Here is a 27,881-nt window from a genome sequence, read left to right as displayed (position 1 = left end):
GAGAGGGGAGGGGGGTAGACTTTGAAGACAGGCGGCTGCTGGCACCGACCTGGGGTTGGAGCGTCAGGAAGGAACTTCGTGATGCTTACGAAGTTTGGTTTTGTTTCACCCTCTGAATTAGCAGACTTCAAACACTTCCATTTTCACGGAAATCAACAGAAAGACAGTTAGCAGGGCACACAGGCTCATGCCAGTTCTGTGTGTAAAGGCACCAGATGGTTTGTTATGAAACACATTTTGGTCAGAAAATAGCTAGGGCTTTCTGGTTCCTGGGAGGACAACAAAGCTAGAGAAAAAAAAAAAAGGAGGTGCGAGTTGTGAGAGGTGGGGGTGAGAAGGCAGCTTTGGCACCAGATCTGGGATCTACTCTTGACTCTTACTTCTTCCACACATGTGGTCTCAAGTTTCCTCATCTGAAACTTGCGACCAAGGAGTCGCAGAACAAATCTAGGTGTTAGGTCTTGCGTGTCATCTCAGGAAGTATGGGGAGGTGGGGCTCAGACCCAGCAGCAGCACACGGAGGGGGAAGGGCAGGGTGGGGGCGGCCACACAGATGACCCCACTGTCGCAGGCAGACTCTAGGAGTCCGTGAGCAGCCAGTTACACTGGTTCCCAGCACTGGTGGGGACCCTCCACGGGGACTTTGGGCCCCTTCTCTTGGAAGAAGGGCAGAAAGAAAGCTCTACACAACACAGCACCATCGAGGAGCGGGGCCCGCACCTGTGGTAACTGCTCTAAAGTGCCTGCCACGTGCTGTCTTTGGTCAGGGGTTGCCCCTGTCTCTCTGAGCGCCCCCGGGGCCAAGAGCTCAAGCCCCAGCCTGCTGGGGCCTGCTGGGAAGGCGAGCGGGACGAAGCGTCTTCTCCCGAGGCTGCGGGGTCCTCCCATGCTCAAAGGGTGGCAGAAACGAAGGACCCAGCTCCTTTCAGTAAGGAGCAGGGGCGCCTTCAGGGAAATCTGGGCCTTCAGAGAGAAGGGACGAGAAATGCTTTGGTCACCATCCTGACACCCACAGCGAGCAGCGCTCACACAAGAGAGGGCGGGAAGCTGGTTATCACACTGTGCTCGTGCCTGATGCCAAACCGGCTTCTGGAACCAGGAGTCACTGAATAAATATTCAAGGCATCTTTTAGTTCTTAGAGAAAGAATGGGGTTAAAAAAAAAAAGATCTCCTTCCCTCTGCTTGACTGGCTGCAGCTTTGATCTTCAGGCTGACAGCGCTGCCGACTGGAGAAGGGTGGCCGGTGGGGGGAGCGGTCCAGCAGCTGGCCCCCATCCCAAACGTGGGGAGCTTTGGTTCGTCACGTGTCCCGCCAGCCCCAGGCCTCAGAAGTTGAAGAGGTCGTCCGGCTCGGCGCCACCGCTGTCAGGCTTGTCCCAGTCGACAGGCGAGAGGCACTGGGCGTAATGAATGTCCTGTGCCGTCAGTCCAGTGTCCAGGACCTGAGGGTTCGTCCGAGACTGGGCCAGCCTGCAAGGCAGAGCTGTGTAAGCTGGGGGCCCAGGCAAAGGACTGGTGGGGGCCCGAGGAGACAGTCCAACACCAGGGTCAGAAGCGAGAAAGCATGGGTGGGCAAACGGCAGGACTCGGGGACAAAGAAGAAAGACCCAGGATTTCCCTGGTGGTCCAGGGGTTAGAATTCACCTGGGTACACAGGTCTGACCCCTAGTCAGGGAACTAAGATCCCACACGTGGGCAACTGAGCCCACGTGCCTCAACTACTGAGCCCATGCCCGGCAACGAAAGAAGTCACTACAGTGAGAAGCCTGCACACCACGACTAGAGAAAGAGCTCCTGCAGCAACGAAGACCCACCGCGCCAAAAATGATAAATACAATTATTTTTTTAGAGAAAAGAAAGAAAGCCCCAGATGCCGGGAGAGGTGGAACCTCTCACCAGAGTCTACCCCTGAGGGTCAAGTTGCTCAGGAAACTGTGGGGCAGGCAGTGGCATTCCCACCACAGAGAGGCCAGGGCACCCACGGCTCCATCAGGAAGTGCCCAGGAAAGAGAAGAAAGGGCAGCTGTGCCAGGGCAGAGAGGGGCGTGCGTGAGAGGGGGCCTGTGGCAACCATGGAAGACCACTGGCTCTAACTATGTGTAACACAGCGCCGTTCACAAAGTATATTCAAAAAGGGGCACAATTAAATGTCAAAAAAATCCGGAGAGTTAATTACAGCCCACATCCTTAAAAGAATGTGAGGCAGTCGATGAATGAGGTGTTTACAAGGAGTTTTTAATAGCCTGGAGGAATGCTCCCGATATATACCAGCGTAGAGTGAAAAATCAGGATCCCCAAATACAAATATCATGAGCTGATCAAGGCAAAAAAAAAAAAAAAAAAATGCATATGTATAGGATCAGCATGAGTTAAGCCCCAAAGTCTGGGCTGTGGGATTATGGGATGGTGTTATTTCCTGTTTAATGCTTTGCTGATTTTCAAAGTTGTTAATTAAGGGCATATGACACTTCAGTAATCTGGAAAAAGCAAATGAAAGATTTCCTTCAAACAGGAGGGTTGCAGTCAGCCAGGGAAGCAGGAGAGATGGCCACAAGAATAATGAAGGGGCCACACCTGCCGCTCCCCACCCCCACCAGTGCTGGGCCGAGCTTCCCACTGGCTCTGGCAGGAAGGTGATGGGGAACGGGGAGACGGCTGTAGGGGGCTGCTGGGGTCCCAAGGGAGAAAGGAAGGCCTGACTTGGGACCCTGAGCTGCCCAGGCCTCTCCTCAGCCCACCTTCATGGTGGTGTGTCCCCGAGCTGAAGGTAGCCACGGACCGAGATGAATCCTGGTAAAAAGGGGAAATGCACCAGCCTCCGGCTAGACCACCTATCTCCTGATGGGCTTCATTCCCACCTCAAGTCAACGCTGCTGCTGCTGCTACTGCTAAGTCACTTCAGTCGTGTCCGACTCTGTGCGACCCCATAGACGGCAGCCCACCAGGCTCCCCCATCCCTGGGATTCTCCAGGCAAGAACACTGGAGTGGGTTGTCATTTCCTTCTCCAATGCATGAAAGTGAAAAGTGAAAGTGAAGTCGCTCAGTCGTGTCCGACTCTTAGCGACCCCATGGTCTGCAGTGGATTTAATTTAACATTGCCTTCTCCCTGCCTGCCCCTTTCCATAGAGGCAAAACCTTGGGAGCAGAGAAAACCTGCACCAAAAGCCCATTTTTGAAGGCCACACCAGGCACAGGAAAAGCAAGCCAACCTGAGCTGCACTGCGCTCAATTCAGCTCAGACTGGGCTCAAGCAGCCATGAGCAAAAATAGCTTCGGATTTCACCAGCAAGGACACTTTAGCAGGCCTGGCTGAGCAGTAAGCTCCCCGCCCCTGGACGTATTCAAGTTGAGATTTTCCCTCTGGAGAAGGTCAGAATTCATGTTCTCAAACACAGCAAAGAGCCCTGGAAGCCAGCTCCCCACCCCACCCCCACAAGCACCAGGCCTCCTTCCCCAGCATCAAGAGCCCAGCTAATGTTACCTTGAAAATGCTTCATCCAGGCCGTCATCCAGCTCCTTGGGGAAAACAAAGCAGGAGATGAGAGCCCTCAGAGCGGGAGCACGTGCCCACAGCCCTGGGAGGCTACGGGGACCGAACACGCAGGAGGACGGGCGGAGTCTGGCGGGGCCCTGGGGGAACGGACACAGGAAGGCCTCCCCCTGGCTATTGCCATCAGCAGCTCAGCACAGGGACCCAAATCTGGGATGGGAGAGAGGGCCCCTGGGTGCCCAGAGGCCCGGGGGTTCAGTTCCCAGCTCTGCCACAACTCGGCGACACCTTAGTGAGGCAAGTCACCGCTGCTCTTTGAGACTCAGCTTTTCCTTCTATAAAATGAGGAGATTGGACTGAATGATCTCTGCGGCTTTCCGGATCCGAGAGGGAGAGAGTGGCGGGAAGGTTTTCTTGCTTTTACCCACTTTCGAAAGCTGAGCCAGGATTCTAAGCTCATGAGGGATAGCTGGTGGCAGGAATCCCACAGCCTAGGTGGGAAAAAAAAAAAAAAACAAAACTGGGCAAGACTCCCTCCGCAGCCTCCTGAGGGACAGGCAGGTGGCAAGGCTGGCTCCCGGACCAGTTCACGGTGCCCGCTCAGGGGACTCTGGGTGGCCCCCAACAGGCAGTGGGATTTGGCAGTTATTCAAGTCCCTCGACGGTCCACATTTTTAAAAATTAAAGGGATGTTACAAGTAAAGTAACACGTCCTTCTGCAGTGGATCCTGGACCAGAGAAAGGACACTGGAGGGACAAGTGGAGAAAAGGGAATCAAAGCTGGTAGCTTACATAACAGTGCTGTGTCAATGTTAATGATTTTGATCTTTGTAATGCGGTTATGTAAGATGTTAACAATTGGGGAATCTATATGAAGGGGAACAGGAATTCTGTGTACTGTTTTTGTAATACTTCATGTCTGAAATTATCAATAAATGAATTAAAAATTTTTTTATTAAAAAAAAAATCAGGTTCCTCGGGAAAATTCTTCAGGCAGAGGTCATGATCATCACTGAGGAAGTGAAAGAGCTGAGACAGAAAGGTCAGGGGCTTGCCCTGGGTCACAGAGCCAGTCAAGGGCCAGGCTGCCTGCCTGAGTCTCAGGCTCCTCACTCAGATGGCCGAGGGGGAGGGGGCGTCAGGAGAGGACGGCCCACAGTGAGAACAAGGGGGCCTTTGGCTGGTCCTGCAGTGGGCAGAGCTGGATGCTCGGGCAAAGAGGCCAGGCATTGTGAGGAGACAGTGCTGCTGGGAGCCAAGCCTGTTGGCGACACAGCCCTAGGTTCAGAGGGACATTGTTCATCTCCTACCCGGTGCCTGGGTGCTGCTAGGGTCAGGACCTTCTAGAGGCCTGCAAGAAGTGGGTGTCAGGGCCTGCCCAGGAGCTGCCGTAGAACCGAGGACCAGGCCGAGGCTCGCTGGATCTGTGGGGGATCCCCAGGCCCCATGACCACTCACCCAGACAACACTGCTGCTGTTTAAGGCTTGAGGCCGCGGTGGCTCGTCCGCTTTGGTGGTGTTGGCGCTGACCGTGGACAGCGGGGCCTTGGCCGTCTCTTCAAAGTCCAGCAGGTTCCCAGTGACGACCACTATGAGAGGTCAGGTACATCAGGGGGAGGGGAGGCTCCTGTCCTCAGCCCAGCCTCTGGGCCCCACCCTGGTGTCTCCTGGGCTGGTCTGGTCCTGACTCCCTCCTAGGGCATGGCCTTTCCAGGCCCATCACCCAGACCACCGAGACCCACCCTGGAACCTCCTGAAGCAGCTGCACAGCAGCCCACGGGGTGGGAAGCTCTGTCCCACTCGTGATTCAGGCTGGAACCCATGTTCACAACAGGCATTGAGGTTCTGTAAAGTGTGGAGGGAGAGACGCATACCCAGATCTCTGTATCTGCAGACGTCTGGACATGCACCTCAGCAAGTCACTTTTTCCCTTTACCTACATTTGCTAATTTATCTATAATTATTATTAGTTTAACAAAAAAATAAAAATTAGAACCTAGGAGTTGACCCTGGCCCAGGAGGGAGGTGGCCAGGGTAGGGGGGCGGTGCTCTGGATGAAGGGCAGGCCCCTTCCCCAGTTCAAGACTCACGGCTCTTCAACGAAGGGGCGCTGTCTTGGGGCTCCCGCCCAGGACATCTGCTCCCTCTTGGTTGGCTTTCTCCCTCTTCTCCTTCTCTGTGGGACCAAGCACAGCGTGTTGGGAGTCCCTGAGCCCGGCACTCCAGCCCTAGCCACCTCTGGGCAGGGGCAGGCTGTGGCCCATCTCAGGGGAGCCAGGTGTCATGTCTCCAGAAGGGAGGAAAGAAACTCGGCATATTTCATTTACTCAAGAACCCTGGGGGAGGGAGACAGCTGTTCCCAATTCTTCAGATGGAGAAACTGAGGCTCGGAGGTGCAGGGACTTGGCCAAAGCCACAAACCACGTACGTGATGAAGATGAAGTTGACTCCAGAGCCTTTTACCATATGCCCTGCCCCTACTGCTCAACTGGTCTTCTTCAACACCCCCCCCCCCACCCACTTGCTACATCCACAAACAAGACTCACCTTCCTTGGATACCTGCCACAACTCAAAGGCAACTTTGAAGGCTTGGGCTACTGTGAGGGTGACAGCCTGGGCCTAAAAAACAGGAAGTGGAGTCGGGGGAGGGGTACAGTGTTAGGCAGGTAATAGCAAGTCTCCACTGGAGGCCCTGGGACTCCAGGCCAGGCCCACCCTGGCTCTGGAATGTCTGATGGGTGGAGGTGGAACCCCAGCCCCTCCCCATCACCAAAGCAGCCTGTAAGGAAAGGGGCCACACCTTCCCCAGGCAGCTGAGGCCCCATCATCACTACCTGGAGCCCAGCCAAGGTTCCCACCGGTACTTCAACCCCTCACCTTGGCAATGGCTATTCACCGCCATGTTTTTTCCTTCCCCCTTGAGTTTCCCTAAATGCAATTAATTAACCGTGAGGCTTACTTACTCCAAGAAATCCTCCCTAATGACCTGAGGACTTCACATAGTTACTTACCCTTAGAATTACAGAACAGAAAAGCCAGAGTTGGGAAAGGGCTCCCGCCACTGCCTGAATGAGCCACAGGTTAGACTCTGGTCAGGACTATGGCGGGACAAAGGGGCTTGCAACTGAATGCCAGAAAGGCTCTTTATTTCCTGGCAGGATAGTGAAAGTGAAGTCGTTCAGTTGTGTCCAACTCTTTGCGACCCCATGGACTGTAGCCTACCACACTTCTCTGTCCGTGGGATTTTCCAGGCAAGAGTACTGGAATGGGTTGCCATTTCCTTCCCCAGAGGATCTTCCCAATCCAGGGATCGAACCTGGGTCTCCTGCACTGTAGGCAGACGCTTTACCATCTGCACCAGGGAAGTCATTTCCTGGCAGGAGCAAGATGTCAATAAGGGCCCGCGGCAGAAGACTAAAACCATCCAGTGCCATCACCTACTTATAAAGAAAGGCCACACGTTGGCCCTCAACCCCTGGAGGATTCCCATCCACCCCTTTAAGCCCAACTGAAATGTCGTCACCTCTTAGGTCATGCCATGCTACGCCAGGCCACGCCACATGACATCAGGCACTGGGCCCCCACAGCCTTGCCCCCTCTCTCCAGTGGCATCATACGAAAGTAGTAGCAGTTTGCGTGCCTGCCTGCCAAGTCGCTTCAGTCGTGTCTGACTCTTTGCGACCCTACAGCCTGCCAGGCTCCTCTGTCCATGGGGATTCTCCAGGGAAGAATACTGGAGTGGGTTGCCATGCCCTCCTCCAGGGGATCTTCCTGACCCAGAGACTGAACCTGTGTCTCCTGCATTGCAGGCAGATTCTTTACCGCTGAGACACCAGCAAAGCCCATGCTTGCCTGCCTATGTCACCCCAACTGGGTGCTCCCTAAAGACAAGCATCAACTCTGAACACCCCTGATCTCCAGAGCCCTCCAGGGGTGCTTAGGATGCTGGCTGGATTGCATTTGCCTGGGGACAGGTCTCTGAGGCCTCACACTCCAGCCAGGACCGACCCTCAGCCCACTTTCATCTCAGCTCCTTCCTCTCTGATTTCAGCTCAGGGTTAACCAGCTCGACTTCTGGGAGTGAAAGTCCTAGAACTTGCAGCTGTAGCCGGAAGCAACATGCAGCTTCCTCTGCAGGCCCGGCCTGGGGAAGAAAGTGCCAGACTCTTTCAAGTACACAACAAGTTCAGGCCTAACCAGTCTCAGCCCCACTCCCTTCCCCTCAGCCAGACAACTCAATTTAATTGAGAAATGAATCTGTGGCTACTGCCTTTAAAACTCTTCTTTAAAATTTAAAATCCCTAAACAAGCTGACTGATCCCTGCCAATTAAACTTCACGAAGTATAAAATCTCATTTGAATGTCTCCGTCATTTACATTTTTGATAGAAGTACGGGTGCTTTATGGCAAAACTTAAATATGGTAATTAAGTATGAAACTCTTCACAGCTGTTTACAATTTAAGCTGTCACGTCTGAATCAAGTTTAATAGACCCAGTTACCATTGAGAATTGCCCATGAACTAAAAATATGGGCTAATTACCAGCCAGAGTCAGATCACTATACACCCAAGCAAGGGTTGGTCACCCAGTGTGGCAGCGAGATGGGAACGCCATTATTTTTGCCTCCAGGAAATCTGGGGACACAGGCCTGATGCTGTTTTTGCATAAATCTGCCTGCTCATTTGCATACATCCCCGCCCTTTCGCCCTGAAGTCCTGAGCTGCAAGTTAAACCAAATATAACTCAAGATTCAGATGCCTGCAGGTGGCTGCAAGCCCAGGCTGGACAGCGACTGGGAGGGGGGACAGGCCCCATTTTCCTGGGCGACTGCAGGAATCTGGGCACCAGCATGAGATGGAAGGACTGTTCACGTCTGCCCACAGAAAAGCCTTCCCTGATTCCACATGCCAGGTGTCCGCCCCTCCTGAATGCCTCTGGCTTGTGGGTCTGTCTTATTACCTGACCTAGTACTACCTGCCCAGTTTTTCATGTCCCTGTCTTGTTCCGGATAACCAGGCGGTCAGCTTCTCACAGGGAACCGTCGGGCTTAGGGCTGCAGACCTGGGCCAGGACTGCGGAATCCAGGATCCCAGCTGGGTACTCAAACCAAATGGGGCGGGGTGCCTGCACAGCCCTGCTGCCCAGAAGCATTAACTGCTGCACCAAAGGATTACCTGGGGGATGCCACTGTCCTGAGAGGGAGAGGAGCCCTGCCCGCCTGAGCCCAGGTAGGATTAGGGGGTCTACCTGTACTGCGACCCTGGGCTCCCCACTGACGCTGCGATGGCACCTTCACGTCCGAGCCTGGAGGCTGAGGTGCAGGCTGAGGGATCCCAGGTGGGCAGATAAAAACGTCTCTTTGTAGAGAATCTTATCCTGGCCACGAGCAAGAGGAGCCTCCGGGGAAGAGAGGCCTGGTGGTTGTGCCGCCCATGTTGAGCTGAACTGGTGGGCGACCCAGAAAGGGACCCCTTTGCCCCTCCATCTGGGTGGGTCTTGGCTTCTTGCTGATTCAGGCAGCCCAGCGAGGAAGGGTGGGGATGTGGAGACTCTGGGCTGCTGGCCAAAAGGACTGAGGGCTGCGTCAACATCCAAATTCAAGGTTCCCCTGAGGTGCCACCCACCCAGGCTCCAGCGGCATCTGAGTCCCCCCACCAAAATGTATCACTCAAGTTTGCACCTCGTGCCTCTGCACGTGCTGATGACTCCTGGGCTGGAGTGACCCACCCTCTCACCACCCTGTCCCCTTTTTCTTGGCCTGGGAAACTCCTCCCACTTATTACTCATCCCTCACAGCCCAATTCAAAATGTCTCCTTCTCCGAGAAGTCTTCATGACCTCCAGCATGACAGTGACCACCACCCGAGAACCAAGCTCCCTGTGTGCCAGTAACTGATTCCTGGCTCTCCTCTCTGTGGCCTCCCTCCCCTGGGTCCCCAGGGCCTGGCACAGAGCTTTGCCCAGGACAGGGAGCAGCATGCGTCTGTGGAGGGACCTGCCGGCAGCAGGGATGCAGAAACCGGGGCACCCATTTCACCTTCTGCCTCCTCCTCGTCAGCCACATCCTCTCTGCCCTGAGAGTCTCGGGATCTCCAACGCGACCAGACCACGAGGCCATAACACACTGGAAGTCCGGCCTTGGCTGAGGCCTTGAGAGCCACAAGGGCACCGCCCGCGTGTCAGATGGTCTATTTACACTGCCCTGGGCTGGGCTGTCTCTCCGAGGGGCCTGCCGGAATCGGAGAGGCCAGGTGGGAAAGGCTGGAGAAGGACAAGCCGAGACCCAGCCGCTCCTGATGCAGATGAGAATGGGCCGAGAAAAGCGAAGAGCCTGGGGGCTGGGCGTCCAGCAGGAGCCGGCCCTCTGCCGCTGGCTCTGCTGTCAGCACCGAGCAGTGGCCGGCTGTTTTCCCCAGTAAACCTGACCTCTCAGCCTGGGGCAGACTGGCTTCATTCAAGCTCGTCTAAAGTCCTCTGGCCCCAGGCCAGGCTCCCGTAGTCCCTGGGCCAGCATTCGCTCTCTTTCACCCCCGACCTCCCCACCTCAGAGGAAGTCCCTGCATGCTGGGAGCCCCTGCTCTGCAGCAATGGCCGAGGGCCAGCTGCCCCTGCCCAGCGCCTGCTCTGCTCAGTGCGGAGGAAGAGACAAACAATGGGGACACAATAAGCTTGTTCTGTGGGGAACAAGGCTGTCATGGGAGAAGCCACTGCAGCTCAGGGACCCAGGGCATCACGAGGCCCAGGTGAGCGGCTGGTGACACTGAGTCTGCAGCGAAGAAACTAGGTGCACAAGGAGACTGGGACCTGAGCGAGCGATCCAGGAGGCCATGGGGGCGGCCCCGCATCCCGCCACCGGCCACGCAGCCCAGGGGAGGGCAGGGCCTCATCCGCAGCCGCAGGCTGGGATCAGGCCCCCGGCCTGGCTTCCCCGACAGTGCTCCTTCCACAGGACCTGAGGAAGGCTGAACCGCACCCCTCCTTCCACAAAAGGGAAAGTCGCTCAGTCGCGTCCGACTCATTGCGTGCCCATGGACTACACAGTCCATGGGATCCTCCAGGCCAGAATACTGGAGTGGGTAGCTGTTCCCTTCTCCAGGGGATCTTCCCAACCCAAGGGTCAAACCCAGGTCTCCCACATTGTAGGTGGATTCTTTATCAGCTGAGTTACAAGCGAAGCCCGCCTGCCCACCCCTCCCCAGCCCAGATGTCCACAATCTAATCCTAGAACCTGTGAACCTTACATGCCAAGAGGAACTTGGCAGGTGTGATTAAGTTAAAGACTCTGAGGTGGGGATTATCCTGGATTACCCAGCAGGCCCAATCACAAAAGGCCTTGAGAGCGAGGCAGGAGGGCGAAAGTCAGAACAGCAAAGTGGCTACAGAAGCAGAGAGGGAGACTGGGCGGCACGCCACTCCTGGCCCTGAGGGGCGGCAGAAAGCCTGTGGGCCACTTCAATGTCGGAACGTCCTGGATGTGTCCCTGATGACGGGGGGAGCTGAACAGATTCTGTCTCCTTGGCTTTAAGCATCCTAGGATACAGGAACTGGGGCTCTGGGCTTCGGACACAAAGATCAACCGAGGACAATACTAAATCAATAAATATCAGGAACCTCCTTACAGGGTGGATGCTCAGACCTCGGGGGCCTCAGAAACAAAAACTTCAATGCCAAAGGCTGACTCACTCCAGTGGCTTGCCACGAAGTTCAAGACAAAAGCCCAGAGACCACCGAGGTCCCACCCGCCCGAGCCAGATGTGATCAGGGTGGCCTGGAAATGGGTAAGGGGCTCCAGGCTCCTTAGTCACACAGGGAGGGAAGAAACGTGGGTTTAGACCCTCCCTCTGCCTGGCTGGCTATGTTATCTCGAGCAAGACAGCCAACCTCTGTGAGGCTGTTTCCTCATTAAAAATAAAAACAACAGTTACAGCACCCATCGCGCAGAGTTGTTCTGAGGAGCAAACGAGATGATACCTTAGAGATGACCGTTGAAACAAGCAGAGTAGGTACCAACATAGGGCCATTTCTCTCGCTGCTCTGGCCACAGCCAGTGAGGGCCTATGGGGGCCCTTACCTCTGCCTTTCACCCTGGGCCCCTCTGATCGCCAGTCTCCAAACACTAATTTCTGTAAGGCCCTGCATCCCCAGACCATACCAGGGACAGACCACCTCTCCTAGACTTCAAATCCATCAAATCATATGACAGAGCAGAAGGGGCCCCAGGTACTCACTGGGACAGCTGCGGGCAGTCCACCCTGCCGGGTGACCTGCAGCCCTGCATGGGTGCCCTCAGCTCTCAGCTGAGCAACCACTTGAGGTTCCCAGGGATTTCAGACTTTTAACTGATACCCCCTTTGGGTCCTGCCTGCCCTGCATCAGGGCCCCCAAGCTGAGGCTCCCGCTGCCCGAGCCCAGCCTCCCCCAACTGACCATCTTCCGCTTGGTGCAGAGGAAGGCGTGGCACTCGAGGTTCTCGTTGTGCTGGCTCTGCGCGATGTAGGCAAACACTTTGTCGTGCATCTTGTCTGCCGTGCAGTAGGAGATTCTGAAAGGCAAGGGGGAAGTGTCACCAGCCTCTGGGACAGGGGCCTGACCACATCCAGGACGCCCCTTAGAGCGTATCCCCTGAGGTCCAGACAGCCTGCCATCCCATTCCACCAGGGCAGGACTCTGGGCCTGGTGTCCTGGGCCAGCTGTGGTGGGACAGGTGAGGGGAGGGAACCCAGGCTCGGCAGGAAGGAGTGATGGAAAAGACTGGAGGAAACCCACATCCCCAAACAATGGTAGCTGAACCCTTACTGCACACCAGGCAGCTTTCTAGACGGCATCTCACTGAATTCTCAGAACTGCCCTCTGAGATGGGTTCTAGTACCACCCCCACTTTTCTGGTGAGAAAACTAAGGCTAACAGACCACCAAGCTAGTGGGCCGGGGGCCATAGCCACTGCCATGCTGCCTCACGGAAGTTTGTGCTGACCGGCTGGAAGCGGGAGAAGGATGCCCTTCACCTGAAGGCTCCCCAACTGCCCTCCCTCTGATCACAGGTCAGAGGAGTCCCAGGCCCATCGCTCCCAGGATGACCGAGACTGATAACCGAGCTCCTGGGGCTCAGGCCAGGGGAAAAGGAGCTGGGAGCAAGATGGGGGCCTACGAGGCAGCTCCCCCCACCTGAAACACCCCCTCACCCCATTTGATCCCTCTGTGCGGCCTCTAGTCATCCTGGGAATCCCTGTCGGGAGAGGAGCTGTGGGCCCAGAGGTGGGACAGGAGCTCTGCAGACTCCCTGACTCACGTGGCCCCAGCTTCAATCACAGGCATCTACAAAGGGATCAATCAGGACCATTTAAAACCCCCAAGTGGGCAGAGGGAGGGGGCGCCAGGTTCCCAGCTGCCTCTTCTCCAACTCTGGGGAGCCGGTCTCCTTAATGCCCTGGGTCTTTGGTATCAATCAAATAGATCCTGCTATTCTTCACGCCTCAGCAAGGAGAGGCTTTCCCAGGTAACCCCAGGCAGGCCTCTCCTTCTCTGGCCTCTTGGGAAACACTTCTGTCTCGTTCCTCCCTTCCATCTCCTCCTCAACTAGAAGCTCCCTGAAGGCAGGCTGGGTCTTATCCCCTCACCTGGCACAGACCTCAGCAGAGCAGGTAAACGCTGGGTGAAGGAGGCAGGCAGAATTAGGAAGGGAAGAGGAAGACACAAGCTAGAAACTCTACAACGACCCCATAGCTTACATCCATCCCTCCACACACCCCAACCCCAACCCCAGGCTGGTCTGTGCTCTAGCTGGCTGAGCCACTGCTTGGAGATGAAGCAAGAGGGTGTAGCGACGCGAGGCCTGACACAACTCTGCCCTCGGTTTCCTGGGCTCAACTCGGTCATGACCTCACCATGAGGGCAATTCCCTCCCTGGGCCTCAGCTACCCAGGTGGAAAATGGACCTGAGTTGTCTGTCTCTTCCAGCTCTAAAGTCCTACAACTGACCAGCTGAGAGAGAGGTGGGGATGGCCTGAGGCTCCAAGGGCCGGGCCTGTCGCCCTGTGACCAGCCCCCACCCACTACCGAAATTGTCTACGCTCTGGCCTCAGATGCGCCGGAGGCCTCCCTGGACGCCTGGCCAGATGTCCAGAGCTGAGCTGCTGTAATCCCAGTGAAAAAGGCAGTGACAGGGCTGCTGTCTGCTCCAAGCCTGACTCAGCAGCACAAGGGGGGAGGCGCGGGGTGTCCCAGGGTGGCTGCAACCAGTGACGGCAGCAGCGGCCATGCAGCCAGGCGCTCGCTGTGAGCCAGGCGCTCGGCGCTTCACAGCAGCCCCTGGGGTGGGATCTGTTTCCACCCCGACAGATGCAGATGAGGAAACTGAAGCCCCAGGGTCGCGCAGACAGGCAGTGGTAGAGCCGGGCTCAGACAAAGCACTCCACCCACCACCCTGAGGGGCAGAGGGAAGCCGGGCGACGCTCAGCGTACCTGTAAATGGACACGTTCTCAATGAGCTGGTTGGTGATGTTGTCCGTCAGGATGATCCCCCGGGGCGACACCTTAAGAGTCACCTTCTGCAGCTTCTTCCCGCTGGCCTTGGCCTTGGGGCAGACATGGGTCAGAGGAGCCTTACCTGCCCGCACTTGGGACCCACCCTCGTGGGTGGCTCCCCACCATTCTGAGCCCCTGATGCGAGGCCCTCGGAAGGCCTCAGTTCGGGTGACTGGCAGAGACGCGATGGGGAAGATAATTCGGTCAACACCCTCTTCTGATAAAAACAGAGACACGGGTCGCTCACGAAGTACCTGCCGTCTGCCAAGCACGGCACCTCGAGTCATCCTCACAGGTGGCAGGGTTTCGCCTCGGGAGGAAACAGACTCAGAGAGGTTAAGGCACTGGCCCGAGGACACACAGCCAGGTGTGTCAGACTCTAAGGACTGAATGGGCTATTAGAGTCCAGCAGGGTGGGGACTCCACACTCCACCCGCTATACCTGCCGGGGTCTGAGCTGAGGGGGGCCTAGACCACCAGGAGAGGCGGACTCTGAGGGCACGTGCTCACTCGAGAGCTGGGGAGGCGATCAGTCCTAGAGGGCTACCCTGTCTCTCAGGTCATAAGGCAGGCAGTGGGTGCCACCCGCCCCCGCAGGAGCTAGCCCCCCACCTGGAGCTCCCACAACCCGCCCTGACTGGGCTCACCGTGGCTACGATCCTCTTGACGGCAGCAGCTGACAGCTCCTCACCCTTGGGCTGCTCCACCAGCGTCATGCCCAGGTACTTGAGACTGAAGAGCATACCCTCGAGCAGTGTCTCCCGCGTGTCTGTCCAGTTTTCAGGCAGCTCTGGGCAGAGGAGGACAGGCCCTCAGACCCTGATGGATAAGGCCAGCATCTGCAGCCCCCATCTCCTAGGAAGACCCAGCAAGGGACACTGGGGTCCCCCTATCTATCATTTTTATCTTTAATGAAGGGCTAACGTTTTCTAGCATATCCCAGGCACCGTGGTAGGAAGCTTTACATAAAATCTTCTCATTAACCCTCATGAGAACCTGTGAGGCAGACACTTTTGTCATACCCATTTAGAGACAAAGACACTGAGACCCAGGGAGGCGAAATCCCATGACCAAGACCACACAGCCAGCAAGTACAACAGCCCAGAATCAAACTCTTATTTTCAAGCCCAAACTCTTGATTTCAGTGTTAATATTTTCTGAGGGCAAACCATGCCGCTTTCTTATTGAATCTTCAGTGCAATCTGGTGAGATGGATATTATTCCCACTTTACAGATTAGGAAACTGAGGCTATGAAAGATGAAGTTGGCAGACAAAGGCCAATGAGTAAAGGATTGGAGTCAGAATTCAAGATTAGGTGATTTCCATGGCCCCAGCCTGGCCTGTTTTCCTCTCTCTGCATAGCCGCAGACCCCCAGGAAGTAGGGAGGAGGGGAGACCAGGAAAGAGACAGCAGTCCAAGGAGAGCAGGGGTGAGGTAAGGCTTAGTGGGGAAACAGGGAGGTGACTGCTCAAAAGACATGACATGAAGGTCATCTGACTCCAGAAGACTGGGGTTCAAATCCCAGCTCTGCTTCCTTCCACCTGCATGGCCTTGGGGAAGGCCTCTCTCCTCTTTGAGACTAATAATGCCTGGGCTGCAGCAACAGCACACAGCAGCACCCAGGGGAAGGACCCTGTGCAAGCTCTGACCATGACTGAAGGAAGGAAGGTTGGAAAGAGGCGAGGAGCCTGGCTCACTGGGTAATGAAACAGACAAGGAAGGAGAGCTGGAAAGAGGCCCTGTTTGGCCCCACCCACGTGAGAGGCCCTGAACAAGAGAGGGACAAGAGGAGAAGTGTGGTGTTCGCTGGGGTACGGGTCATACAGGAACTCACAGGAGCTCCTAGTCCCCGCTCTGCAGAGACCCAGGTGAACAGGAATCTGGTGCATGCAAGCTGGCATGCCCGAGTGAAGGAACGACCCAGACAACCCCAAGGATGCTTTCAGGCCTGAGATGCCCCCAACGCCATCCTCAGCTCTGGACCCTGGCCTTTAAGCCTCTACCCTGAAAGAAGGCCAGGCCCCACTGAGAAGACTCCCAAAGGGATCCCGTCCTCTGTCCATCAACCAGGAGTCTATTTCATTTGATCCTCCAAAGAGAATCAGAAAGTCCCTGAGGTGCTCCAGTCCTGGTTTGGTGATGAGAACTCAGAAAATGGGCCTTCCCCTCAAAGAAACCAAGAACATTACCACCCCCAGTGCAAAACAGCACTCTAACACTCATGACTACCTTACAAGCTAGCATTCTCTCATTCCCATCTCACAGATGAGGAAACTCAGGCTCAAAGAACAAGGAATTGGTCCAATCAGTTGTCTAAGTCACACTTAAAGCCCAAGTTCCTAACCACTAGGTGATACTATCTTACCACGAGGCAAACTACCCTTCCTTTAGCAAAATGTCAGGGAGAAGTTCCTACAGGCAGAGGTATTTCCCTCCACAGTGCTTAATTCCTGAGGCTTCCTCTCTGTAGGAATCTGCCCAGACCACCACTTTCAACCTGAGACCCCTCTGAGCAAGGATGGCAAACCAGGTACGGCCAGGCCTGTCGCCTGTGTCCTTGGCAGACATTGCTAATCCACTGCAGCTCTATTCCCTCTGAATTAAAAGCTTTGAACTGTTTCTCAGTACAAGGCTGCAGGCAGGTAATCCCAGTCCCTCAGGCATGGCCTTGTTCATCTCTTCATCCACCCCTGCTACTGCTAAGTCACTTCAGTCGTGGCAACCCCATAGATGGCAGCCCACCAGGCTCCCCCGTCCCTGGGATTCTCCAGGCAAGAACACTGGAGTGGGTTGCCATTTCCTTCTCCAATGCATAAGTGAAAAGTGAAAGTGAAGTCGCTCAGTCGTGTCCGACCCTCAGCGACCCCACAGACTGCAGCCCACCAGGCTCCTCGATCCATGGGATTTTCCAGGCAAGAGTACTGGAGTGGGTGCCATTGTCATCCACCCCTGCCCCTCGGCAAACATCCTCGCATTTTCACGTCTCCGCTCTCATTTCCGCCGGCTCTGCCCTTTCCTGGCCCCTCTCCAAAGCCACTTCCGCTCCCTCCATTCCAAGGGCCAGAGCCTGCCAAGGTCACGGACGACCTCTTTGTTGTCAAGGTATTCCCCAGTTCCCCCTGACCTCTGAAATGCTTGGCATTTTTCTGCAATCCTCCTACTCTGGCCTGACCCGTCCCTTCTTCTGTGGGCTCCTGGAAGAGGGCCCTGGTAGACTGGTGGCCACTCACCAAGCCTCAGAGACCCTCACCCCAACCCCCTTACTTAACAGATGACAAAACGGAGGCCCAGAGAACGATGGGACTTGTGCAAGGTCACACAGCAAGTCAGAGGGACCCCAGCTCCCAATCCACTACAGGTAACGCCCACAAGCACTGTTGGGAGTTACAGGCTGCCCAGCCTCCTCTCCTCCTATACGTGCGTGCACACATACACACACAGACACACACGCAGGCGCGCGTACACACAACAGAGGTTCCAATCATGCAGAGCTTCCCTCATGATGTAACACTTACTTTCCCACTTCTGTGTCTTTGCTCACAAGTAGCTCCCTCTACCAGAAATGCCCCTCCCTTTGCTAGACCAAGGAGCTTCCCTAGTGGCTCAGAGGGTAAAGCGTCTGCCTGCAATCAAGGCAGACCTGGGTTCAAACCCTGGGTCAGGAAGATCCTCTGGAGAAGGAAATGGCAACCCACTCCAGTACCTTTGCCTGGAAAATCCCATGGATGGAGGAGCCCGGTAGGCTATAGTCCGTGGGGTCACAAAGAGTCCAACACAACTGAGCGATTTCACTTTCCCTTTCACTTTTGATAAACCGAACCCCCTCCATCCAGTCTCCTCCAGAAAGCCTTACTTTGACAGGGTATATCCTAGTGGTTAAGAGCAAGGGCCTTAATCCTAGAATCCACTGAGCTTGAGTATGTCAATTAACTTTCCCTGAGCCTCAGCTGTCTCTTCTACTAAAATGGTGGTGGTTTAGTTGCCAAGTCGTGTCTGACTCTTGCAACCCCGTGGACTATAGCCCGCTAGGCTCCTCTGCCCATGGGATTCTCCAGGCAAGAATACTGGAGTGGGTTGCCCTTCTCTTCTCCAGGGGATCTTCCTAACCCAGGAAACGAACCCAGGTCTCCTCACCACAGGCAGATTCTTTACCAACTGAGCCACCAGGGAAGACCTCTATACAATGGGAGAAGCAAAAGTCTCCAGCTCCCAGGGCTGTTCTGACCCTTTGATGAGATAATAAAATGAGATAATGAGATAATAAAGTGTAATGTGCTTATTAGCACACGGCCCCACCCATGGTTCTGCCTTCTGAGGCCTCTTCTGCCCTGGCAGGGGGCTACTCTGTTCTGGGTATGGATTTCCTCCTCTTCCTCCCGTAGCCATATCCCCACCACCAAGCAGCTGCCTGCTCGTGTGTTCTCTTCAAGGACTTCCGTGCACGTCTGCCTCCTCCACGATCTAGCGGGGAGGAGGTGCACGCCTGCTCAATGACACTGTCGGGCCTCATTCTGCTTCTCCCTGCCCGTCCCCATCACCCTGGCCTCCCAGGCCCAAGAAGGAACTTTCTTCCCCTCCAGTAAACCCTGCCTCCCCTCCTGTACTTCTGGGCATGAATCATCTCTTTGATGAGGTGTCAGCTCTCTCAGGCCCCACGCCCTCCCGGAAGAAAGCAGCACCTGGGAGCACTCAGGAAAGACAGAGGCAAGGCTCGCCACCACAACCGCCCCGCTCACCACCCAGCCACCTCACGCTGGAGGCCACGGGTTCCTTTCCAGGAGGAACCCAAGGCATCAGGAAGTGCTCCCAGAGGCCCCTAGGCAAATACAGGCCTCAGTCCACAGCCCTGTTCCGGTCCTGGTTATTTTTGGCCCTGTAGTGTGTAATAACTGTGCTATTTTAACTTGTGATTTTTACAGATGACCTGCTGTTAGAATTAGCTGGGGACGGATGGACCATATGCCCAGTCTGACTTGTAGCTGCAAACATGGTACTCTTTCCTCACTAAGGGACCCCTGCCCGGGAGTCAGGGCTGGGCAGGGAGCCCCCGTGCCCCTTCCAGCCTGGTTGATGGCTGGAACATCAGGGCTATGGCCAAATCCGTGGGCTAGGAGGGAACCTCCAACCGGGCTCCTGGCCTCCAGTCCCCTCCCGCCTGCTGGGGAGATGGCCTCAGGAGCCACAGAGTGGTATCTCAAGAAGAGGACCCAAGTTCTGCCGTGACCTGGAGTGGGGCTGCTTCTCCAGGCCACAGTCTCCTTATCTGACAAATGGGCTCAGTCCTGCAGGAGTGTCAGCAGAAAAAAGGTTCAGCGTGTGAAACGTGCTAAGCAAATTTCAGAAGTTATTGAGATTATCAAAAGAAAGTAGTCATGATTTTTTTAAAAAGGTGATCGAGTAGTTAAGACTCGGTGCTTTCACTGCAGGGGCCTGGGTTCAATCCCTTGTTGGGGAACGAAGATCCTGTAAGCTGCCAACCCCCTCAAAATAATAACAGCAGCAGTGGGGTTCATGGTCACTCTACCGCCCTGGTCCTTGGCTTCCACATTTTAAAACAGTATCAACAATAGTATCAGTCCCACGGGACTGTGTGGGTGGGAATGTCGTGAGGATGCAATCAGTACACACACGAGCTGGGCTTAGAACCATGCCTGGCAGATCACAAGTGTGAGTGCTGTGTCATTCAGTTCAGTTCAGTTCAGTCACTCAGTCGTGTCTGACTCTTTGTGACCCCATGAACCACAGCATGCCAGGCCTCCCTGTCCATCACCAACTCCCAGAGTTCACCCAAACCCATGTCCATTGAGTCGGTGATGCCATCCAGCCATCTCATCCTCTGCTGTCCCCTTCTCCTCTTGCCCTCAATCCCTCCCAGCATCAGGGTCTTTTCAAATGAATCAGCTCTTTGCATCAGGTGGCCAAAGTACTGGAGTTTCAGCTTCAGCATCAGTCCTTCCAATGAACACCCAGGACTGATCTCCTTTAGAATGAACTGGTTGGGTCACTGAAGTGAAAAAGTGAAGTGAAGTCACTCAGTCGTGTCTGACTCTTTGCAACCCCATAGACTGTAGCCTACCTGGCTCCTCCCTCCATGGGATTCTCCAGGCAAGAGTACTGGAGTGGGTCGCCATTTCCTTCTCCAGGGGATCTTCCCGACAGGGATCGAACCCGGGTCTCCCGCACTCCAGGGGTCAAATGCAAAGGTGTACACAGCCATGTGTGGTACTTTAGAGAAGAGTCAAGGATATATCAGGACTCCCATTGGCAGATGAAGATGCTCAGCAGTGTCTGGGCATGACTCAGAATCCACAATGCTGAGCCTTGACTTTCACAGCTGTGCTTGTGACTCTCTCCTGCAGTCTGCCGAGCCCCTTCCCATGAGCTGGGCCAGGCTCAGGATCACCCAGGAAGAACAGGTAACCTGCCCCGCATGCCGCCTGAAAGGAACATCTGGCTCACTTTCAGTGGGCCGTGGGTGACTGGACTCCATCATGCCACATACCTCTCCCTCAGCCACCAGGCCGTGAGAAGAAATCCCAGCCACCAGTTAAATGTCCCTTGCACATGCTGTTCCCAGATTCCTCCCTCCTTGTATTCATACCTGTGTTCAGTGTCACCTTCTGAGAAGCCTTCCCTGACCCCCTGCACTGACACTCTCATTGCCCCGCCTTTAGCTCCTCGTGCCATGCTAAGTCCCTCAGTCATGACCTACTCATTGTGACCCTATGGACTGTAGCCCGCTGGGCTCCTCTGTCCAAAGGATTCTCCAGACAAGAATACTGGAGTGGGTTGCCCTTTCCTTCTCCAGCGGATCTTCCCAACCCAGGGGTTGAACCCTCATCTCCTACAGTGGAAGGCTGGTTCTTTACCACTAGTGCCACCTGGGAAGCCCAATGTGGGTACCATTTCCACCCAGGCCACCTGACACGCCACTCTCTCTGGCTGCTGGAGGCCTGGATGCCCACTCAGCCTGGGGCAGTAAGAGCTCCGGTCTCCAGCAGCCCTGCAGCCATCAAGAGGAACTGCCCCTCAGGTGAAATGTAACTGCTCTGGAGCTCCCCCTGGGGGAGCCTCTCAGTTGCCTACAATGAAAAGTGGCTTCATGGTGTCCAGTCTTTGGACTTTCTCTTCTTGCTTCTCCTAAGAATACTTCCTGGGATCTCTTCCCAAATAAGTGACTTGTACTCAGACCCGTCTCGGCATCTGCTTCTAGAAGAACCCAAAGACACCGCCTATCATTTCCTCACCTGCTTTATCTTTCCTCTCGGAGTCACCACTACCCACAAGCACACCACCCACTGGTGTGCCAGTCACCCTTCCTACCCCAGAGGGCAGAGATGAACTCACTCACCAGCCTCCCTGATACCTCTATCAGTGCCCGACACACAGTCGGTGCTCAGTATACTGTGGTTTGGGGTTTATTTCTATCTTTCAAAGTTAACATTATAAATAAGTAGGACTAGATCCTCCATCCCACCCCCTACACTACCATGAACCAGCTTTGCTGAAACCTGCACCTCAGATTTCTTTACTTGGTCTCTCTCTCTCTCTCTGAGTTCTCTGACAACCCCTGGAGGAACCTGAGGGTCAGAGGGACTCCTTGTGGAAATAAGGGTATCGAGGGGATGGGGTGAGTCAGCCTTCCAGGCAACTGGAAGAAAGGAAAACCCATGGCCAGGGACTGAAATAGAATATTTATGGTTCCCAAAGAGATGGCATGGGGAGGGGGGGAAGCCATGTGTGGGAGAAGGAGAGAGTCCCCCTTGGAAGTCGGCAGTAACTAGGAGACAGGGGGCGGTGAGGGTCAGGACAAAGAAGCTTGTCTGCTGCTGGCTTTGCTCTGTGACCTCAGGCAAGCCCCACTCCGGGCTTCAGTTTCTATGCAGATAAAACAATGATCACACTAATCCCAGCTGAGGACCTTGAGGGGTGAGGAGCAAGTCACAGCCGGACAGCGGGTATCAGGTCTAACCTTAACTCCACTGGCTTCAGTTTGGTCCCCAAACGCAAGCATAGGGCTCAGACCTTGAGGGCTGGATCCAAGGCCTGGCTGGGACACCACCCCACGTCAGGCTGCCTCAGCACTCCTACCCGAGACACACCCTACTGCCTCCCCCTCTGCTTGTGGCCACCGTTGTCCTCAGGGGCAGCCAGCCCTGCCTCAGACACTCCCGGGGTCAGAGTCCATGAGGCCACACTGATAAGACCCCTGGGCTACGGATTTGGAGCCAGCTCTTGGAAGCTCCATGTTGGAGCCACTGACTCTACTTCCCCAAGCCTCAGCTTCCTTTATCTGAAAAATGAATCTGATAAGAATCCCTGCTCTGACACCTCACAGGAGCAAACACGATAATGGGAGCAAAACCCTACCTAAAAGGTAGGTGACAAAAGCCCAGCCCATTCGCTGGGCTCTTCCCGCCAGGCCACACACGCTTTCAGCCCACCCGCGTCAGACGACAAGACTGGACTGCGTGCTACTGCTACTGACAATTTACACATCAAAAACTGACTTAAGCAGGGACAGGTGGGGATTCACCCCAGCTCATCTGGGTCAGAAGGCTCCAGGACGGCACTCTTGGCTTACTGGGGTCTGCCTAAGAGGAACGGGGCTCTCCTCTCCTTTCCTACGCAGTTGTAGACAGGCTCTGAGCCCCTCCAAACTTGTTCCACCACATTAAGAGTCATGGTGAAGGCCCACATGACAAGTAGGGGAAAGGGGAGTGGGGGAGAAGGAAACCACCAGTTAGGTGCCAGAAGGAAGTGTTATTGTCAACAACCTTCTCAACACCTCTGCCAGAGAGACTTCCCTGGTGGTTCCGTGGTTAAGAATCTATTATACCTTGTGGACTTCCCTGCTGCTGCTAAGTCGCTTCAGTGGTGTCCAACTCTGTGCGACCCCAGAGACGGCAGCCCACCAGGCTCCCCCGTCCCTGGGATTCTCCAGGCAAGAACACTGGAGTGGGTTGCCATTGCCTTCTCCAATGCATGAAAGTGAAAAGTGAAAGTGAAGTCGCCCAGTCGTGTCCGACTCTTAGCGACCCAATGGACTGCAGCCCACCAGGCTCCTCCGGCCATGGGATTTGCCAGGCAAGAGTACTGGAGTGGGTTGCCATTGCCCTCTCCCTGGTGGTGCAGTGGATAGGAATCCGCCTGCCAAGGCAGGAGACACAGGTTCTATCCCCAGTCTAAGGAGATTCCACATGCCGCAGAGCAACTACGCCCATGCACCACGACTGAGCCCACAAGAGCTGCGACTAGTGAAGGCTGTGCTCCGCAACAAGAGCAGCCGCTGCAATGAGAAGCCTGGCCTCCACGAGGAAGAGCAGCCCCTACTTGCCGCAACTGAAGAAAGCCCACTCGCAGCAATGAAGACCCAGCGCAGCCAAAAACAAATACATTTTTAAAAGTAAGCTTAAAAAAAGGGCTTCCCTCGTGGCTCAGATGGTAAAGACTCCCGCATGGTGGGGGGGGGGGGGAAAGGGGGGAGACTAAGTCCGCGCGCCACAACTACTGAGCTGGCACGCTCTGGAGCCCTCAAGCCACAACTAAAAAGAAGGCCGCTGCACTGCAGGGAAAGATGCCACAAAGTCGGTCCCCTGGCAGCAGACCCAAGGCAGCCAAATAAATAAAAGTAATTAAAAAATAAAAACAAACTAACAAACCACATCCCTTGCCAGGTTAGAGTTTTTATCCTGATTTTGCAAATGAGAAAACTGAGGATCAGAAAGGACAAGTGACTTGTCCAAGATCAGAGCAGGCAGGAGAAACTCTTCTGCCACTTAAGGTGGCTACTTCTCCCCTTTCCCCATACTGAGTGGGGGAAGAGGGAGGGGGTGTTCCTAAGTCTCCTTCCCTGTCCTCGCTCCTCCCTTATCCCTAGAGAAAACGACAGGGTTTCCCCATTGGAACAGGCCATCATTCTCAGAAGTTCTGATCAAATCCCACAAATATTTAAAGGAGCTATTTTGGGAGTCCATAAATGTGGGAGATGGGTGCATCCCTGGCCTCCTCCAGTCCTAATGGCCTGACCCCAGCCCCGCCAGCAGGCACCAGCCCATGTTCTCAATGCTAGTCTTTCTTGGTTTAGGAGGCAGGCACCGCTGGAACCGCAGAATGGGGCAAGAGGTGGGGCAGGGCAGACTCCCTAGGCCCAGACACGCTGGCACTCCGGGGCCTCTCCTGAGCCTAGGGAACTCGGGCTCCCCTGGTGGAGCCCTGGAAGGCCAAGACCGAAGCGGGTGGAGTGTACTGAGAGCGGGCTTCCTGGTGCGGGAGAGGCCAGGGTCCCAGGCTGTCGGCAGGGGAGGCGGGAGGGTGCAGCAGTCCTGGCTTTGGCTCTGTATCTCCCAGTAACGCGCTGCGTGACCCCAGGCAAGCCACTCCTCCTGAAAAAGGAGGGACCTGGGCTGGGTTTCTCAGGCCTCGCGGGGGAAGGTGCCAGGTGACTGGTTGGTTCCCTGAGAGTAACTGGAGACAGGGAGAGAAGGGGGGAGCCCGGTGAGGTTCCTCGCAGACTCCCGGACGCCCCTGAGGGAGGCGGCGGCAGAGTCTGCCTTTCGCCCGGGGGCCCAGGGACTTCGGGAGCTCAAGCGGCGAGGTGCGAGAAATAAAAACAGGTTTCCAACACAGCCAGGACGCCGGCCGGGCCACCTGAACCCCGCCAGAGGAGGGATCTAGACGGCGCGGGTGGGAAGCACCTCCTGAGACCCCAGGTTGAGCCCCGCCCCCAACTTCCAGCAGGTACCGGCGAAGCCCGGGCTCGCACCTGCGTCGGTTTCCGGGCGCCCGAGGGAGTTAAAAGACGACTTCGTGGGTTGGACTGGGGGAAGCGGACAAGGTGGGCGCCCGCCGGCCGCCGACCGCGCGCCAGAATGCAGGGGCCGGGGTGGGGGTGTATTCCCAAATCGCCCCCGGCCCCACGTCCCTTCCCCCCAACACCTCCCGGGTACAGACGCCGAGCTCCCGCCTCCCCAGGCTGTCCAAAGAGGGGAGGTGCCAGGGTCGCGCAAGGCGCCTCCTCCGACCTGCAGCCCGCACCTGGGGACCCCGAGCTCCCGTTTCTTCCCCCAGCTCCTGCCCCTCCTCCACAGCCGAAAAGAATGGGGGCGGGAGTGGGGACTTGACCTTCGGAGACCCTCAACCACGCAGGGCCGGGGAAAGTCGCTCCCGGGCCACAGGCAGCGGGGTCAGGCCCTGCCTCTCTCCCCACTCCGGGGCCCCTCAGGAGGCGAGGTCCGTGCGCCGCGACCCCCAGCCCGGGCCCCCGGCGGACGCGCACACACTCACTCCGGTGCCGGCCGCCGCCGCACCCCCAGCTCTGCTTGGCGAGGCTGGGGCTCCGGATCAGAGCCCGCCCGGCAGACTTGAGCGCGTCCATGGCCTCTCCGGGCCGCCGCGCTACCGCCTCCGCCGCAGCCAAAAACTCCGTCAGGGAAAACTTTCCGCCGGGGCCAGGCGGCGCGCGGATTCCGCGCTCCTCCCCTCCCCGCGCGAGCTCCGCGCCGACGTCCGACGGGGCGGGGCGAAGGCCGGCCAGGCCCCGCCCATGGGCCCGCCCCGCCCCCCGCCCCCGCCCCCGCCCCGCCGCTCCTCTCGCCCCGCCCTGCCTCTGCCCAGCTCCCCAAGGCTGTCTAGACAAAGGGCGCCCCCGAGGCCTCGAGCAGAGCCGTAGACGCCCTGTCTCTTCCTCTCTGTCTCTCTCCCCAAGCCCCTTATTTCCCACCTGGTAGGGGGCTGAGAGTCCGAGAGCCGCCGCCCCGCCTCAGGAGTCAGTCAGTCAGTTCAATCGCTCAGTGGTGTCCGACTCTTTGCGACCCCATGGACTGCAGCACGCCAGGCCTCCCTGTCCATCACCAACTCCCAGAGCCTACTCAAACTCATGTCCATTGAGTCCGTGATGTCATCCAACCATCTCATCCTCTGTCATCCGCTTCTCCCCTCGCCTTCAATCTTTCCCAACGTCAGGGTCTTTTCCAATGAGTCAGTTCTTCGCATCAGGTGGCCAAAGTATTGGAGTTTCAGCTTCAGCATCAGTCTTTCCAATGATATTCAGGACTGATTTCCTTTAGGACGGACTGGTTGGATCTCCTTGCAGTCCAAGGGACTCTCAAGAGTCCTGTCCAACACCATAGTTCAAAAGCATCAATTCTTTGCCACTCAGGTTTCTTTATAGTCCAACTCTCACATCCATACATGACCACTGGAAAAACCATAGCCTTGACTAGAGAGACCTTTGTTGGCAAAGTAAGGAGGTGTGGGAGGCGAGGGCCTAGAATTTAAAGACCACTAAAAAGTACTTGGAGACCATTTTACAGATGGGGAGACTGAGGGCAGGAGACAGGAAGCTTGTCCAAGAGAAATGTGATGACCACAGCAGTGGGGGGTGGGGGCAGGGGGGAGCTTGGAAAGAGAGCTGTTGGTGGTAGAACTTTGCTGGAAACAGGGCAGGAATATAAGGTTGGCCTGAGCAAGACTCATTGGACACTTGACTCACCCGACAGACTCAGCCTGTTCCCTTACTCCACTTGGACCCTCTGGGCTGCCCCTGCCCATCTTACTCCCCAGGTAGCCTCAGACGTGGTGTGGTCTTGATGTTATGCTCTGAGGTATGGGAAAAGGAGCCTCAGCTCTAAAAATGACTTGCTATGTGACCTCAGGCAATTCCTTCCCGTCTGGGCCTTAGTCTTTACTTGCGAAGTCGGATGAGATCCTGTCTAGCGACCCTTCCAATCTGTCAGACCTTGACCCAGACCCTGCCATCCTTTCGAGGAGGCAATTCCAGGGGCGTCTGGATTTTAGACTTGGGGCTTCGCTGATGGCTCAGGCAGTAAAGAATCTGCCTGCAATGCAGGAGACCAGGGTTTGATCCCTGGGTTGGGAAGATCCCCTGGAGAAGGAAATGGCAACGCACTCCAGTACTCTTGCCTGGAGAATCCCATGGACAGAGTAGCCTGGCAAGCTACAGTCCATGGGATCACAAAGAGTCAGACACAACTAAACAACTAACACTTTACTGGATTCTAGAATTCCTCAAGCACAGATGTTCTAAGTCTAGAATTCTCTCTAGAATCCTGTGCCTGGCTCTCAAGCTTTACCAAAGGGAGTTAGGAGAAGAACCACATATCCAGGCCACCGCCCAGTTTCTTCTTGGAGGAGGTGGGTGTGTTGCCTCAGCAAGGTGACTGCAGCCTCTGGGATTTTTCTGGCTCAGAAGGCAGGAGTCCTGTTCTCATGATGGGGGAAAGAGAGATCTGTGCTGTCCCCAGTGGGACAGGGAGGCTGACATTCCTCTCTCAGTTTATAAACTAAGTGCTTTTTCGGCCATTCTGTCCTTTGCTCCAACAACACTGCAGCCAGCAGTAGACCCACTTACAGATAAGAGCCCGAGGCCTGGGAGAGAAGCCAGGATGGAGTTCAAAGCCAGTCCCTTAGGCCAGAGTAGAATGTCAGGGGTCTGAAACCAGCTTTCCTTCTTTTAGTGGTTGTGAATTCACCTTTCTGAGCCGCAGCTGTGTAAGAGGCAACAATACCTATTCCACAGGGCTATTGTAAGGAATAAATAACATGAGTTGGAAAAGCTGAATCCTCTCCTTAAGAACTCACCTATAAAGTTGCCGCCTCCAGGAAGCTTTCCAGGCTGCCATCCATCAGTTAGACTTTTCCCTACGGGATGCCACAGGCCTGAGCTTTTGGCAGTCGCGGCTTCCCGTTTCTACTCTATTTGCCTCCACCAGACTTTGTGTCCTTCAAGGGCAGTAGGTTTTTCTGATTTACTTCTGAAGCCCAAATGCCTAGCAAGGGGTCCAAATGGAGTTGGAACACACCGTTTCTTTCCTTCTTCCCTCCCTTCCTCCCTCTCTCCAG

The 27,881-nt window shown here is 55.7% G+C and overlaps 1 protein-coding gene across 1 annotated transcript; it reads right to left on the bottom strand.

The window, feature by feature from the left end:
* Window positions 1-203: 203 nt before the first annotated feature.
* LDLRAP1 (low density lipoprotein receptor adaptor protein 1) lies at window positions 204-25,526 on the bottom strand. Its single transcript, XM_070383128.1, is given in 10 exon segments — window positions 204-1,471; window positions 3,484-3,518; window positions 4,951-5,081; window positions 5,583-5,610; window positions 5,613-5,668; window positions 6,040-6,112; window positions 11,921-12,035; window positions 13,954-14,066; window positions 14,664-14,806; window positions 25,305-25,526. Coding segments are annotated over 10 exon segments (930 nt in total). The 5' UTR covers window positions 25,396-25,526; the 3' UTR covers window positions 204-1,326.
* Window positions 25,527-27,881: the final 2,355 nt, after the last annotated feature.

Source organism: Bos mutus, chromosome 2 (assembly GCF_027580195.1).
Source record: "Bos mutus isolate GX-2022 chromosome 2, NWIPB_WYAK_1.1, whole genome shotgun sequence".
Lineage (NCBI taxonomy): Eukaryota > Metazoa > Chordata > Mammalia > Artiodactyla > Bovidae > Bos > Bos mutus.
Note: the sequence above shows the minus strand (reverse complement) of the source record. Positions and strands in the feature narration are given on the sequence as shown.